At 38.9% G+C, this 13,933-nt stretch overlaps 2 protein-coding genes across 2 annotated transcripts; both read right to left on the bottom strand.

Moving 5' to 3' along the window:
- Positions 1-475: 475 nt before the first annotated feature.
- Positions 476-3,298, bottom strand: dusp2 (dual specificity phosphatase 2). Its single transcript, XM_014993945.2, has 4 exons — positions 2,705-3,298; positions 2,394-2,515; positions 2,078-2,297; positions 476-1,388 (listed from the first exon to the last, which is right to left on the bottom strand). The coding sequence occupies exons 1-4, from the start codon at positions 3,090-3,092 to the stop codon at positions 1,171-1,173; spliced, it is 948 nt and encodes a 315-aa protein (XP_014849431.1). The 5' UTR covers positions 3,093-3,298; the 3' UTR covers positions 476-1,170.
- A 4,938-nt stretch (positions 3,299-8,236) lies between these two features.
- On the bottom strand, positions 8,237-13,564 carry izumo1 (izumo sperm-egg fusion 1). Its single transcript, XM_088008496.1, has 9 exons — positions 12,936-13,564; positions 11,787-11,861; positions 11,555-11,638; positions 11,424-11,444; positions 11,227-11,316; positions 10,840-10,967; positions 10,487-10,637; positions 8,739-8,895; positions 8,237-8,412 (listed from the first exon to the last, which is right to left on the bottom strand). Exons 1-9 carry the CDS (start codon positions 13,135-13,137, stop codon positions 8,334-8,336), a joined length of 987 nt encoding a protein of 328 aa, XP_087864622.1. The 5' UTR covers positions 13,138-13,564; the 3' UTR covers positions 8,237-8,333.
- Positions 13,565-13,933: the final 369 nt, after the last annotated feature.

Consider the following 13,933-nt stretch of genomic DNA (forward strand, 5'->3'; position numbering starts at 1 on the left):
GCTGAATGTTTGAAATAATGTATATAAAAAGTCAGTTTGGAAGTAAACTTTAACAGGATATGCACTTTAAATATCCTGTTGAAATTTGAGAAAGACTTTCCAAACTAGGTGAGAACATTCTGCAAAACTCAAATCTCTAAAGCTGTTCGCACAACTGCAGTGTGCAGATAGAACTTTTTTATGTCTGTGTTGGGGGTGGAAGAGGACTTTAGACTGTAAAATCCACTCTCTGCAGGATAATCCTCCAAAACACGCAGCAACGAACAGCTTCAATATCCCCTGATTCAGCAGGAGCGCTGCAGGGTCAGTGTGTGAAGTTATGCATTTGCAACGTGTTCTGGGAAACCACTGCAATACTCTCAGGACTATTTTGTCTCTGCAGAGAGGTAGTGTTGAAGAAAAATGATCTGATGTGCCAGAGCAGACAGGCTAAGGTGTGTTTATGGAAAAGGAAGAGGAGTACAAGAATCAAACGTGTTTTCCTGCAAGTTTTTATTCGAGTGGAAAAAAAAACCCCAGAATAGATTGAAATTTGCAGGATTAAAGTGCAGTAACATATCAAAAACTGTAACACAGTCATTGCAAACCTTAAATAATTAAAAACTATTTACATAATGGAAAAAAAAAAAAAAAAAAAAAAAAACGGCTGCCAGCCAATATATGCGTCTCATAAAACAGGCTGTAGTTAGTGCATTTTCATAACTTCAGTGGAAGAAATCTGAGAATTGTTCAGAATTGCTTTAAGTAGCTAACACAGTGCTGCCTGAAAGATGTCACAGTGGCTTCAGTATGAAAGCAAAAACAGACCTTTCAAATAAACAGGCACCTTAGTCTTAAATTAGCACACACACACAACAAAAACACACTACCAGAAAAGCAGGAACAACTTCCCTCACCGGTAAAAGGGGAAAGTACAAGTAGCTGCTCCAACCTGCTACTTCTGGACTGTAGTCATTTTCAAGTTCAATACTTCAGCAGGTTTCTACACTGCAACAGTTTGTTTTAACCAGTAATGCATTTGTCAGTTTCTGCTTTAAACAGAAATCCAATCATGTGATGCCAGCAACACAAGTAGCTTTTCTCTGAGTCCTTGTTAGATGTACCATTTTCTGCACAAACGGATCATTTGTCGAGTCCGGATAAGAATCTGAGCTGAAGACATCACTCGTCTCAGCCCTGACAGAGGATGTCGGTCTCAAACTGCAGCAACTGTCCCATGAAAGCCAGATTGGGGGAGATGACGTGGCGCCGCTGCTTGACGAAGTCGAAGGCCTCGTCGAGGCGGACGCGCTGCGTGTGCATGAGGTAGGCCAGACAGATGGTGGCTGAGCGGGAGATGCCTGCCTGACAGTGCACCAGCACCCGACCTCCGCTCTTTTTCACGGAGTCTGTGGGTAACACCGGAAAAAACAACAAAGTTTAGAACAATCGGTACTGTTCACACATTTTTAAATCAATCATTACACTCCCTAAAGCTTTACTTGTCTGGTAAACAAACATATAAACTCAGGCTTTAAAGTAAAAACTCTGATAACTGATGATTTTGATGATGGCTCTTGACAAAATGTAAGACTTTTTATTTTTACCGTTTTATTTTTATGATGTAAAAGCACTTTAAAGCTACCTTGTTGCTGAAAAGTGCTTTAGAAATAAACTTGACTGATTGGTTGAACATGGGGTCCAAGAAAACCTCGTTTTATGCAGTACATTTTCCAACTGGACCAGGTTTACACATAGTGAGGAAAAGTGAAGAAAGTACATTCTGATCATGATTTAGAGCCTCCTCTGACTAAATGTTTACAATTGGCTACAAGGTCGAAGTTTAGGAGTGAATGAATCTCATCTGTAAGTTGTGGAAAATAATCCAGTTGTTTTGCAACTAGATTATTATATTTTGCCAATAAGCTACAAAATGATCTCTTGTACATAAGCTGCTTAAAAGTGTTATGTTGCATTTCATATCAAATTAGGTCACTTGAGTTTCTCTGCCCTCTAAAATGTGGTTGGTTAAAGTTCAAACTGGGATTTGAACAAATAAATGACTTGAGGTCACTGAGCAGAAGGTGAAGGGGCTCACCGATGAACGAGATGGCTGTGTGAAAGCAGGCTCTAATGTCGGCTACCAGCGTATCCTCCACAGTGAGTCGAAGGTACTGGAGCTCTCCTTCGTAGAAGTTGGGGCAGGTGGAGGACACGTTGAGGACAGCTGTGATGCCTGCTGCTGCCAGCGTCTCTCTGCGGGACGAGTGGATGGCACTGCCCAGGAACAGGAAGGGCAGCAGCTCCACCGGACCATTCTAGAAATTATTAAAACAACAATTAATCAATACGTTTGATTTTTTTTATTTAGGAAGACAACATTTAGATGCACCGATTAGGATTTTTTGACATACCTGATCATATGCTGGAGTCCTCCGGCCTGTCACTATTGGCTCTGGTTCCACTGAATGGAGGGGGTTTACAGCAGCGTGGTAACAAAGATCTGGAAAGGCCTCTGAAAATCCCTCAAATCCACCTAAAATGGAGGTCAAACAGCGTTTTAGCTTAATGAAACATTTTACAAGAATGCTCCTCTTATATAATGTAGGAAGAAATAAGAACATTTGATAATTGTGTTCTGTTTTCTAACTGTAAAAAAAAAAAAAAGCCTTAGCAAATGATTGTTTTTCATTAATTAATGTTCAGAAATGAAAAGTGTTTTCACCTTGCAGAAAGCAGATTTGCGTCTGGACTTCGTTCTGCAGGGCGGTGAGCAACATCTGGGCCACACTCTCCGACTTGAGCTCGGCCAACGAGCCGCTCCTCTCATCCACCACCACCAGCGGGGAGAACTCTCCGCGCCGCAGCCGGCCCAGGAGCGCCTTGTCCGGGATGAGCCACTCCAGGGCCACCACCGAGCTCTTGGACCTGCGGCGCAGCATCGAGTTCCAGTTGACGTTGCGGGACTCGCAAATGTGCGTCGTGGAGAAGTCGAGGAAAGGCCTGCAGTCCAGCACCACGCACCCGCTGGAGGTGTACTGATCCCGTGGGGTCCTGAGGATGTGGACCAGCTCGTTGTTTGTTATTTCTAGTGTTACACTGCTTGAAGCCATGGCGCAAAAGTTTGAAATAGGTGAAAAGTCAACCTAAAAAAACTTTAAAAAGTACACAAAAACGAGGTGTTTACTTAAGGAAAAAAGTAAACTATTATAGTTGTAAATGCAAAATAATGCGCCTGTATGAAAACTTAAAATGAATTTGAGTAAGTGTAGAGAGAACTTGAACTCCCTGAGGCGGCTAAAACCGTCTTCAGTTTCATAGTTTCAGTTGTTCATTGATAACAGCCGCGAGAGGGGCGGGGTCGCGTGGGCTCCGCCCCGTTTTCCGCAGAGGCAGCAACGTCACAGGCGGAAAAGCCAAATATGGCTTGTCCGACAGTCCTCATATGGACACTGACGTAAAGCTCAACTTTCCTACTGCGCACGTGGTGTTTGGGGTTATACGGTGTTTTTGTGTTGAGTGACGTGATGCTGCGAGTTGAAAGCTAGGAACTGCAGCCTTCAGAGGAAATGCTGAAGGCTGTGTGCTATCATTTGGGTCAAATTAATCCCCCGGAGCTCTAAGCCACAGCAAATCTGTCCTGTTTCTCTCTCCATGTCTGTCACAAACAGATGTTACACTTTTCCTGCTCATCCCTGTTTGTTTTTTATTATGAATTCACTTCTGGGAAAGGGGAAATGTAACATTCAAAGTATGACATTATAGACTTTGTGTTAAAAAGGTTTACCAAGATTACTGGGGCATTTTACAGCATAATGCAACATTTATTATAAAAAAAAAATATTAATTACTAAGAAATGCAAGCTACTAAACATGTTAGTTAACAATTTTATCGTGAGTGTTTTTAGTATTAAAGCAAAAGAAATCTGTAAAAACATTTGTTGTCACAAAGGTCATAAAATGGTTTCACTGAAGTGTACTAAAACAGGACCTTCATTGAAACCTATTGCGTAGGGAAGTCTAAATAAAACAGTGCCTTATTCAGCAATGAATATAGCTAATTTATTTTTATTCAATGATGGACGTCATGGGAAAGAGGAAGATATGTCACAATGACATTTCTCAGTGGGATCACAATGCTGCTTTCATGATCTAAATATGTTCATTTTTGCCAATTCACAATGAAATAAATAGAAAATATTTTAATCAGACTGAGTAAAACTGTCATGTATTATGTTTTGCAGGTGCTCTGAGGGTGAAATTTTAAATGGATGTTAAGAGATTTGGAATGTTTAGTAAAGAAATTAGAAGCCTTATCCTTATAATGGCAACAAATGTGAAGTAATGGATATTTATGACCAAAATAAACTAACAAAACAAAAAAACAAACAGGAACAAGTTAATAAATAAAATATCAATATCTAATAAACTCAAGCCTGGTTTTTTCTATCATTAAAGAGGGTGGTGTAGTTCACACTCATAATTGGTAAATGCCATGTTGTGTTTGATCTTTTAATTCATTTGTTGAAAAGGTGTTTTTTTCAGTGTGATTTGAGTAGACAAAGCTAGAAGTGGGCATAAAAAAACATTAGTATTTTTGTAGTTTTACACCATGATTATGAACACTGACAAACTTCAGATTTATAAATATTTTGGGTTAAAACAGGTAAAAACTGAAAAACAGATACAACAATACGAGCAGGCGAGTATTTAAAGAAAAAAGTGGTAGTAAAAGCAGTAAAATATGATTTGAATTGTAAACTTATAATCAAGTATTTTTCAAATTTGTGTAGAATGATTGTATAGTCATTTGATTATCACTTTTTTAGGTGTATTTCAACGTGACTTTACGGGACTGCAATGGAGTGAGTTGTTTTGAATCAGGCTGATGGTGCTGTAAAAATAATTTTCAATGCAAACTGTTTCAGCAAAACACTGAATAACAAGGAAGCTAAATGGCAGAAGTTTCTATTTTGGCGAACTAGTCATGCAGATGTCTTTCCATAACTATCAGTACGGTGTCTGTATGTCTACAGTCGTATTGCTCATATGATAGGGTGTAATCTCACATCTTTGTCCTCGTTTCCTCATAGCCCACACTGAAATTACTCTGCCTTCCCACATGATTCTCTCCCACTCAAACCTCTGACTCCAACTTTCTTCATGCTCCCACTTCCCTTTCCCTCGCCGCTGCCTGTTCCTCCTCCGGTAGCGCGACCACTTTGTCATCCCGTCTCCCTGCTGAGGCAGCACTTTCAATCCACTGCAAATGTACACACTCAAGCACACTTTACTACACACTTCATCATGGCTGTCAGGAGAGCAGCTGAGAGTGCACTTACGGTAGCCTCAGCCTGCAAAGTGGGTTTAAACACAATGGGGTAAGACTGGTGAGACGTTGAAGACTGCTTGGCTGGAAGGTTGTGACGTGAGAGCCTTTGTGTGTGGGTGTCTTTAAGAGTGTTTTCTTTTTTTTATCACTCCTCTCCCCCATGTCAGCAAAGCCCCAAAGGAAGCAGCAGCAGCAGCAGCAGCAGCAGACACACATCCTGTCACCATCAATGCAAACCTCAACCTCCACACAACCTCTTGTCATAGCTCATAACCCAAACTACCTACACATATTCAAGCCTTTGTCAGAAATTTTCCGAATAATTCTCAGCACCGTTTGTGATTTCGTAGGTGATTTCCTGGTGCTGGTTACTCATCTAATATGGATGAGTAATAATATCGGTTAATTTCATTTTCGGTTTTTGATATTTCATTATCTTCCCCGTTACATAATGCTGAAAGATTGGGTTAAATTTGTCGTTGGTAATGACTGTTTTTACAGGAAACGTGACTTGACGCTGACATCAGGAAGCAAATTAACTCAGTAGCATACAAAATATGAAGCACTGTTGCCTGGTAAACACAGTCAAGATCAGCAGAGACACTTCTGAATCAGTTACCAGTCGTGACTGGAAATCATGACACACTTAATATTCACAGTCACATTTGTTGATTTTTTTTCTCTGAATGAACACGAGTAAACAAACATCAACAGAACTTCTGACGACAACATCTGCTGCTTGGTTTTATCTCCTTTCTCCCACTAGAGGGATTATCTAGGATTATTGGGTGGCTGGGGCTATTAATCTGAAAAACACTAATCCAGGAGATTTTCCTCATCCTGATTCTCTTCTTAGATGTCCACATGGCCACACAGCTCCACTTCATCTGGCTGGGGCAGGAAGAGGAGGTGTCCATGCTGGGGTCTGAACTGTAATACGCTCTGGTGCAATTACGGCCAAAAAGTGAACTTCTACCTACTCTGGGCACAAATAGTGACTTCAGTGAATTTTAAAAACAACAATTGGGTGAACAATTTTAAAATTTATGGGGTTGTTTGTCTTCTACACGGGGTCAAAGTTATATTTACATATCAAAATAAATACATTAACCCCTAGTAATATTAGTTGAAATGACCATTTTCAAGTTGCAGCTCAACACCAAATTTGTACACTGAAATAAGAGAATCGAACTCCAATTTATAAAATATGTTAATTTGTCACATGTAACCAGATTAGGTTTGTCAAATTTATTTAACTTAATAAACACAGTGCAGTAAGATAGAGATCAGTATTTTGGAGACATTGGTACGATTACCTCCTAAAAAGACAGGGGTCTTTTTCTCTTTTTAGGACTACAAGTTTGCAGTGTAATCCATCTGATAAATGTACTTAGATAAACTTATTTATTTAAGGTTTTATTTGCTCTATTGACCTTTATTTGAGAGTGGGAATTCCCAAAGATCATCAGGCTGTTACTCAAACCAATCCTCATTGAGAACTACCGTGAGTTGAGTTTTACCCCTGTGCCACCACAGCATAAACTTAATTTGATTACTTGTGACCAGTTAACTGCGTTATGGGATCACCTGTTTCCTGGTTTCAGTGTAGTCATCATCAATTTCCTGGTAAAAATCTGTCTGAATTTCCTTCTTTTGGGGAAACAGAAGGACTCATATAATTTGAATGATTTGCTTGGACGGATTTGGCTTTTATACATAGTCCATACGCTTTCTGTAGAACTGAAAGTTACTGCAGGAGCTTAATGTTGGGCTGCTTTATCAATTCTTAAGGCAGTTTTGATGTGTTTGAATGCTTTTGTACTTCTGAAACATCCAGCTGGGTCAAAGCGTCACCCTATTATTGATTTAAACTAAAGTTCATGAATTTTAGAAGTTATCCTGTCTTTATTACCAAACCCACAGCATGACGCTTCCACCACCTGCCTTGACAGATGGCATTTTGTTCTTCCGTTTGTAAGCTTCAATGTAAAATTGTAAGATTTGTAGGTTATCTTTATTATTCCATATACTTTGATCATCACAGAATTACAACTCGTAGATCCTATTAGTGTGATTTAATGCAAAACAGTCCCATAGTCCTATGCTGCCACTACTGTGCTTTGGTCACTCTTAGTGCATCGTAATGTCAAACTTGCGTAGCTCTGGACATTAACACTGGTGTCTTTAGATCTTTTAGTTTATGACAAACTTCAGCTTTGTTGGTTTCTGAGATGTTTCTGACCAAAGTCATATGGATCACTGTTCGGGTCATGTTGAAACTTGACCATAGAGCATAGAAGGTTTTTTAATTGCACAATAACCCAAAGGTGCATATCAAAAGTGGTTTTGGAGTCAATAACAGAGACTGACATTATTTCTCTTGTATAGTCCCTCAAATCACTGACCTTAAATTATTTGAAAATGTGTTTTATATGCATGTGATCCAGGGGGCCAGGAAAAAAACCAAAAACAATAAAAAAAAAAATCCCCTGAAATATGCCAGGAGTTTGTTGATGGTCGCTGTATTTAAAATTTAGACCCTCTGTGGATTAAAGAAAGTTCCTCTACAAAATCAGATTGACTCACCCAATTCTTGTTTTTAAATTAGTTATAATTTAAAAATATAAGTTATAATAAGTTATTTGTTGTTGACTCATACCACCTTCAAAAATAGAGTTTAAAATAAATCACCAAAGGCCCAAATTAGTATGTAATTTATGCTGATCGTATGTGAAGATAAATGTCTGAGTGCAGCTGAAATAACTCAGTGTTGAGCAATTTCTGCTTTTGTTCCTCTGCCAACTTTCTGTCATATGAGCTCACACCTGATCCAAATAAAAACAAGATCTACAACTCTTGAGTGACTTATCATTTTTCCATGGCACCAAAACCCATATGAACTTTCACATCATTTCTAGACATGACTTGACAGTTCATGCTGGAAAATTTATTTGATCATGGCGTAAAATCTATAAACGGAAGTGAGGAAGTCTTTCCTGTGAAAGTGTAATTACTGTATACATCATACTGTGGCCTTTGTGTGTTTGTCCTTCTTCTTGATCCTCAAGTCTTTGACTTCTTTCTGCCGATTCATCATCATCCTACAGAAAGGATAACAGAGAAAGTCCCTTTTAAAGGAAAAAATGTTTTTTAAAAAACATGCTTGTGGTTTTAAATAGCAATATAACTTACAACACTTACTGGAAGAAGTAAAGTTTTTTTTCCCAAACAACAAAAGTCGACTGACTCAGTTCAGCTGTATTCACTCAGCCTAATAAATTGGGATTTAGTAATAAAATCTAAGATCATAGCTGGCTCTACTTCACCTTACATGATTTAATCTGTCATACATGTCGCTTGGTATCGTTTCTTTTCACCTCCACCCTTCCTGGGAATCCCTGCCCACTCATCCACCCAAGTCTCTCACCTCAGGAGAACTATGAGGCCTACGCTCGCTGCCAGACTCAGTGTTGTAACCACAACAATGAGAACCATAAGCCGGTTCTCTGTAGGAGAGTAGACGCCATGAGCCAGTGGGGGCAGAGTGACGAAGGGTTGGCGGGTCTGAAGAGGCGAAGGCTTGACTGGGAAGGAGGAGGAGGATGAACACAGATGTGAGTCAGTGTCTGTGTTACAGGCCAGGGATTGTTAACACCAAGCATTGTTGTTCAGATTAAAGTCACTAAACAGACACATCACTAAACACCTCTGACTGGAAGTAATAGCAACATTTTGGATTTGTTGCCCAGTTGCCCGGCCTGAGAGATAATCTGTAGAGAGAGTAACAGATTAGGGTGATGGCAGGGAAGCCTTCCAACCTTAAATAAAAAAGATAAGTATGAGGCTGCTGTGGTAGCACAGTGGCAAAGCACAACCCACGTATGGAGGCGTTAGTATGGAGGCGTTGGTATAGAGGCGTTGGTATAGAGGCGTTGGTATAGAGGCGTTGGTATAGAGGCGTTGGTATGGAGGCGTTGGTATGGAGGCGTTGGTATGGAGGCGTTGGTATGGAGGCGTTGGTTCTCGACGTCACAGGTTGACATCCTGGCCTGATGACCTTTTGCCACATGTCTCCCTCCTCTCTCTTTACTTATTCTCCTATCTAACCACTCTCAAATATAAGCCGCCTGAGCTAAAAAAAGCATTAAAAAAAGATAAATACGGGTGGAAGCATGCAAAAATCTAACCAGTACGTGATCTTAAGGATTTTGGTTTTGTGTTCATTACGTAGTTTTAAGATCCTTTGTAGTTTTGTTCTGTAGTATTTGGTAGTATTTCCAATTCTGCTAAGAGTCGTAGTCATTAGCAGAGTTTGGCAGTAGTTAGATTTATTTGAGCAACTTTTTGTTTAAAAAAAAGACTTTTAGTTGTATTTTTACTTTTTACTTTAAGTTGAGTAATTTTACTTTGTAGTATTGCTAGTGGATACTCTACCCACTGTGAGTAACTTCACTGTCTGAACAAGCTTGTTTTAACCAAAACAAAAAAAAATACCAGACACAGATTTTTCTTAAAGTTACATAAATTTTATATAGGAAGAAATTGATTTAGAATTATTATTATTTTTTTTGCCTTATTTTGTTTTTTGTAATTATATTATTCATATGAATTATTTTCATCTTGGTCTTTAAAATACCCAAATTTCCACATAACTTTTTATTTTGATCCATTTAATAATGCAATTTTTAAATATTAAATGACTGTTGTTTTGATAATTTACTCAGTACTTTTGTGGCCTTTTTACCAAATACTTTTTTATGATCTTGATCTCAGTTTCTGATTTTCTGTTTCTTTGTTGGTTTTTAGTTCACCGTTTGTAATGTTGAAGTTTCTGTACTCTTATATCTCTACTATTGTCTACTAAGTATTGATACATCTACCAATTAACTTCTTTCCATGTTTAAGCTGCCTGCACTCCCAAGCTGCCTGTATAACTCACCTATCCAGTAAATCAAACTGCCCAGATTAAATACTACTTCTTGGTTTCTCATTCAGTTCCTGATTGTTCTGTTTCCTTGCATATTATTTTGAATTCAACTTGATCTTAATCCAGTTGATTCATTTTAAAGACACATCTTCACCGTGGGTGCTCTCACAGTGTTAGAGCATAATACACTTCCTGCAAATACCCTGCACTGCATTGACTGTCTGCCATGTAATAAAACCTGACTTCACCTGTGAGCTGGAAAGAGGCTCGATAGTAGACGGCTCCGTTTTCATCTTGCAGAGAACAACGATATGTTCCTTGTTCATCCAAATGAAGCTGATTCAGGACTATAGACGCATCTTGTGTCACCACCAAGGGCTGGAAGTCCTTTTCAGTCAGCTGTGTATACAAATTTGGAAGTGATACAGCAAACAGAAAAAATGTGGCTTCAAAAAAGCTAAATATGGGATAAAACCAGGACATACACTTGGTTCGGGTTATGAAAAGTTATGTTAAAGTGAAACTTAAAGTTATGTTAAAGTGAAACTTAAAGTGCCATGCATGCTTCCTTTTGCAATAACATGTTTCGGCTGTGAGAGACCTTTTTGGTGTCTGGCTCTCCAGTAGCCCTGGAGTAGTGGTACTCTGGTTTTCCCAGAAGGAAACGATGCCATGGAAGGAAGCAGTTCAATACCGCTTGGCCTCCCTCCTCTGCCTGCACCAGATGCACTGGGAAAAAAATGAGATGGGGGCAGAACAGGAGCTTTTTTATTCATTTGCATCCGGATTACCTCTGTAATCTTCTTCATTAGCACTGCACATGGACATGCAGCAGCATTTTGCTTAAGAACACATTTCCACACCCGTGACATGTTTTAATACACTCTCAAGAATGATTTCCCTCCTGCCTCATAGGTAGGACTCCCATCCATTCCTCAACCCTCTCACTAACATATAAATACTAAGCTACAAAAAAATAAAAGCATACCGTCACAGTCCAGCTGGCCTGACACAGCTGGACAGATGTACGTCTTGTACTTGCAAGAGACACAATCCATGACTCTTCTATTGAGAAGCCCTGTAAGCCACACATGCATGCACACGTGTTCAGTTAGCATGCGCCAACTCAACCCGGTTTGCACAGGCAGGAGAAGCACAGGTGGTGGGATCAGAGAGCAAACGTACCACACTTGTTGGGGCAAAGTTCTGAAGGAAAAAGAAACAGACAAATGAACCGTAACTAATGCACAGCACTGACTTGCACAAAGTGCTTTGCTTCATACCAGGCAGAACTCGCTACTATTCAAGTTGATTACCATTAGGGATGAAAGCTTCCAAGTGTTTCTCTAAGATCTTCCTGCCTTTCTCCATGATCTGAATGGTTTCATGTCTTAGAGGCTCTTTGAAAACAGAGACAAGATGCACTGATGTTAGATTTAATGCAAAGATATGAGTAATATCTGAGTTCATCACTTTACTTTGCATTCAGGAACAGTTACTAACAAATTTTAAGTAACTGTTTCCCTCTCATTTATTTTTAAATCTCACCAATATGAGGAGCGTTCAAGAAGCGGTGAAATTCACTCTGGTACTCAGTTTTGGCTCTGTACAACGTGGTTGGATCTAAGCAGTTACCAAAACAAAAAAAAACATAAAAATCTTGGTGATGATATTTTAGAAAACACAATAATAACAAGCAATCACATAAACTGTAAATGCAAAATGAAAATAGTAAGTTGACTTATATCGGTTTCCATCAAATTGCTATCAACATTCACTTTTAGTAAGTTACTTGGAACTGTGGTTGAAAAGTCCTTCCAACTTGATAATTGTGCTTTTTTTCTGTGTTGGAAAGTACTTTGTCTCAATACTGCCTCCAAGTACAAATGCTTTACTTGAGTTTTTAAATTTCTTTTCTGGGGCCAGTAATGCATCTCATCCAACACATGAAGAAAGACTAAAAGAAGCGCATTCACATATAGCCAAAAATCAGAACAAGTTTCAATTTATTATTTTATCGTAAGCTATGCTGTTAGCACTATGCTAACTTTAGTTTCCAACAATAACAGTGTGTTGGCGTATCATAGGGATATCACCACATTTAATGCTTTTTTTTTTTCTTCATTTTTTTGGACCATTAGTGCAATAAATTGCATTTTGTTTTTCTACATGCAAAAGTCCCAAGCCGGAACCTTGGTATTGTGTTTCTGGTATTCCTGTAAATCTGACACAAGAGCGACACCTGCAAACGACAGTGATGGTGATTATGAAGTAATAATTCTGTGAAGTGGGAGAGAGGCGTGCTGCAGTGCTGCAGGTGCTGTGGCTGTTCAAATCCCGGCCTGATAACCTTTGCGGCATGTCTTCCCCTCTCTCATTACCCACCTTCCTGTCTGAACACTCTCAAATAATAAAAGCCAGTAGAGCCAATAAAACTTTAATAAAACAAGAAGTGTGTGAGAGAGAGGAAGGACAAGGACTCATTCTAGAAAATTGGCCTGATTAATTTAGGTGAACCTGACAAAATGAGTAAGCAGTAAGTTGTTATAGATATTTAGTAACTCTTAGCAGGGTTAAATTTGTATCAAGCGGTCCACACAAGTAAAACAAAATAAGCTAACACGGCGCATGACAAATACGTTAGATGAGTAAGGTGAACTAAATAGATTTTACAGTGTACAGGGTTTATAGTCTCACCAATGACTCCCTTTCGACTCTGACTTGTTTCCCTGTATGTCACATAGGCTTGATCAGCAATCATTTGGAAAATAATTTGATCATCCACGGAGGGAGCAGACAGAATGAAGTCCTCATGCATGGTCTTGATGGAGCGTTCACACTGCAGACAGGCGCCAGCCGTAACGATGTATTGGACCAGAACCACCAGAATCAGAAGCATCTCCCTGCAGCTCTATGAACCAGAATGAATGTGTTCAGCAGATCTGAATATTTCATAGTAGGATTATCAAAAAATATTACTTTAAAGATGCAAACACCTTTACCGATTGCTCTTTTGGTATAACTGTCCCAATGGTGTGGGGTGGATGTGTTTTTTGCTGTTTAATAAGTTCACCTGGAATACAAAAGCACTTTAACTCATTTGAAGGTCAAAATGTTGTTCCCAAACAAGTATAATTTTCATACTATTAATGAAGACAATATAAAAAAAAATAAAATAAATCAACCATATATCAAATCAAGACCATAGGAATCCTGCTCATACTGCTCTATACTAGAATATGTTGTAATAGGAAGAAGATAAAAATATGCCTGCTTCTCTGATTTAATTTGACAACTGCTGATGACACAAGAACTAGTTGACTGTATCTGTCTCATGACTCAGTGGTTAGTTTCTATTCTGATTTGATTATTTTTTTGTTCTGTATTCTACATCTGACATTTCTTCACAATGATTCTGTAGTCCTCTGTTGATTCCCTACATCTAATTTTTTGTGTCCCATTTTAGTTTGAGTCTGTGTAGACTCCTACAATAATCGTTCCAAAATATAATGTGGATATCTAAAAAAACTAATACATAAATAATAAATAATACAAATAATACAAATACTGAAAAGCATGACAGTTTTCCCTCTGTTGGTACTGCTGGTGCTGCTCCAAATTAACATAACAGAAACACCAACATGATTTCTACAGTGCCCTGCAAAAATATTTATGCTGCAGTGTGTATGTAAAGT

This window comes from Poecilia mexicana, unplaced genomic scaffold, assembly GCF_051168715.1.
Source record: "Poecilia mexicana isolate PSO_F unplaced genomic scaffold, ASM5116871v1 scaffold_9, whole genome shotgun sequence".
Taxonomy (NCBI): domain Eukaryota; kingdom Metazoa; phylum Chordata; class Actinopteri; order Cyprinodontiformes; family Poeciliidae; genus Poecilia; species Poecilia mexicana.

What these genes read in the sequence shown, in the direction of transcription:
- dusp2 (XM_014993945.2), bottom strand. Translation starts at nt 3,092, where the DNA reads ATGGCTTCAAGCAGTGTAACACTAGAAATAACAAACAACGAGCTGGTC. An exon ending in GCAAATCTGCTTTCTGCAAG is followed by an intron (nt 2,516 to 2,704) that starts GTGAAAACACTT and finishes CCTCCATTTTAG; the next exon opens with GTGGATTTGAGGGATTTTCA. An exon ending in GGACTCCAGCATATGATCAG is followed by an intron (nt 2,298 to 2,393) that starts GTATGTCAAAAA and finishes AATAATTTCTAG; the next exon opens with AATGGTCCGGTGGAGCTGCT.
- izumo1 (XM_088008496.1), bottom strand. Translation starts at nt 13,137, where the DNA reads ATGCTTCTGATTCTGGTGGTTCTGGTCCAATACATCGTTACGGCTGGC. An exon ending in AGGCCAGCTGGACTGTGACG is followed by an intron (nt 10,968 to 11,226) that starts GTATGCTTTTAT and finishes TTTTTTTCCCAG; the next exon opens with TGCATCTGGTGCAGGCAGAG. An exon ending in AGCCTCTTTCCAGCTCACAG is followed by an intron (nt 8,896 to 10,486) that starts GTGAAGTCAGGT and finishes CCTCCTTCCCAG; the next exon opens with TCAAGCCTTCGCCTCTTCAG.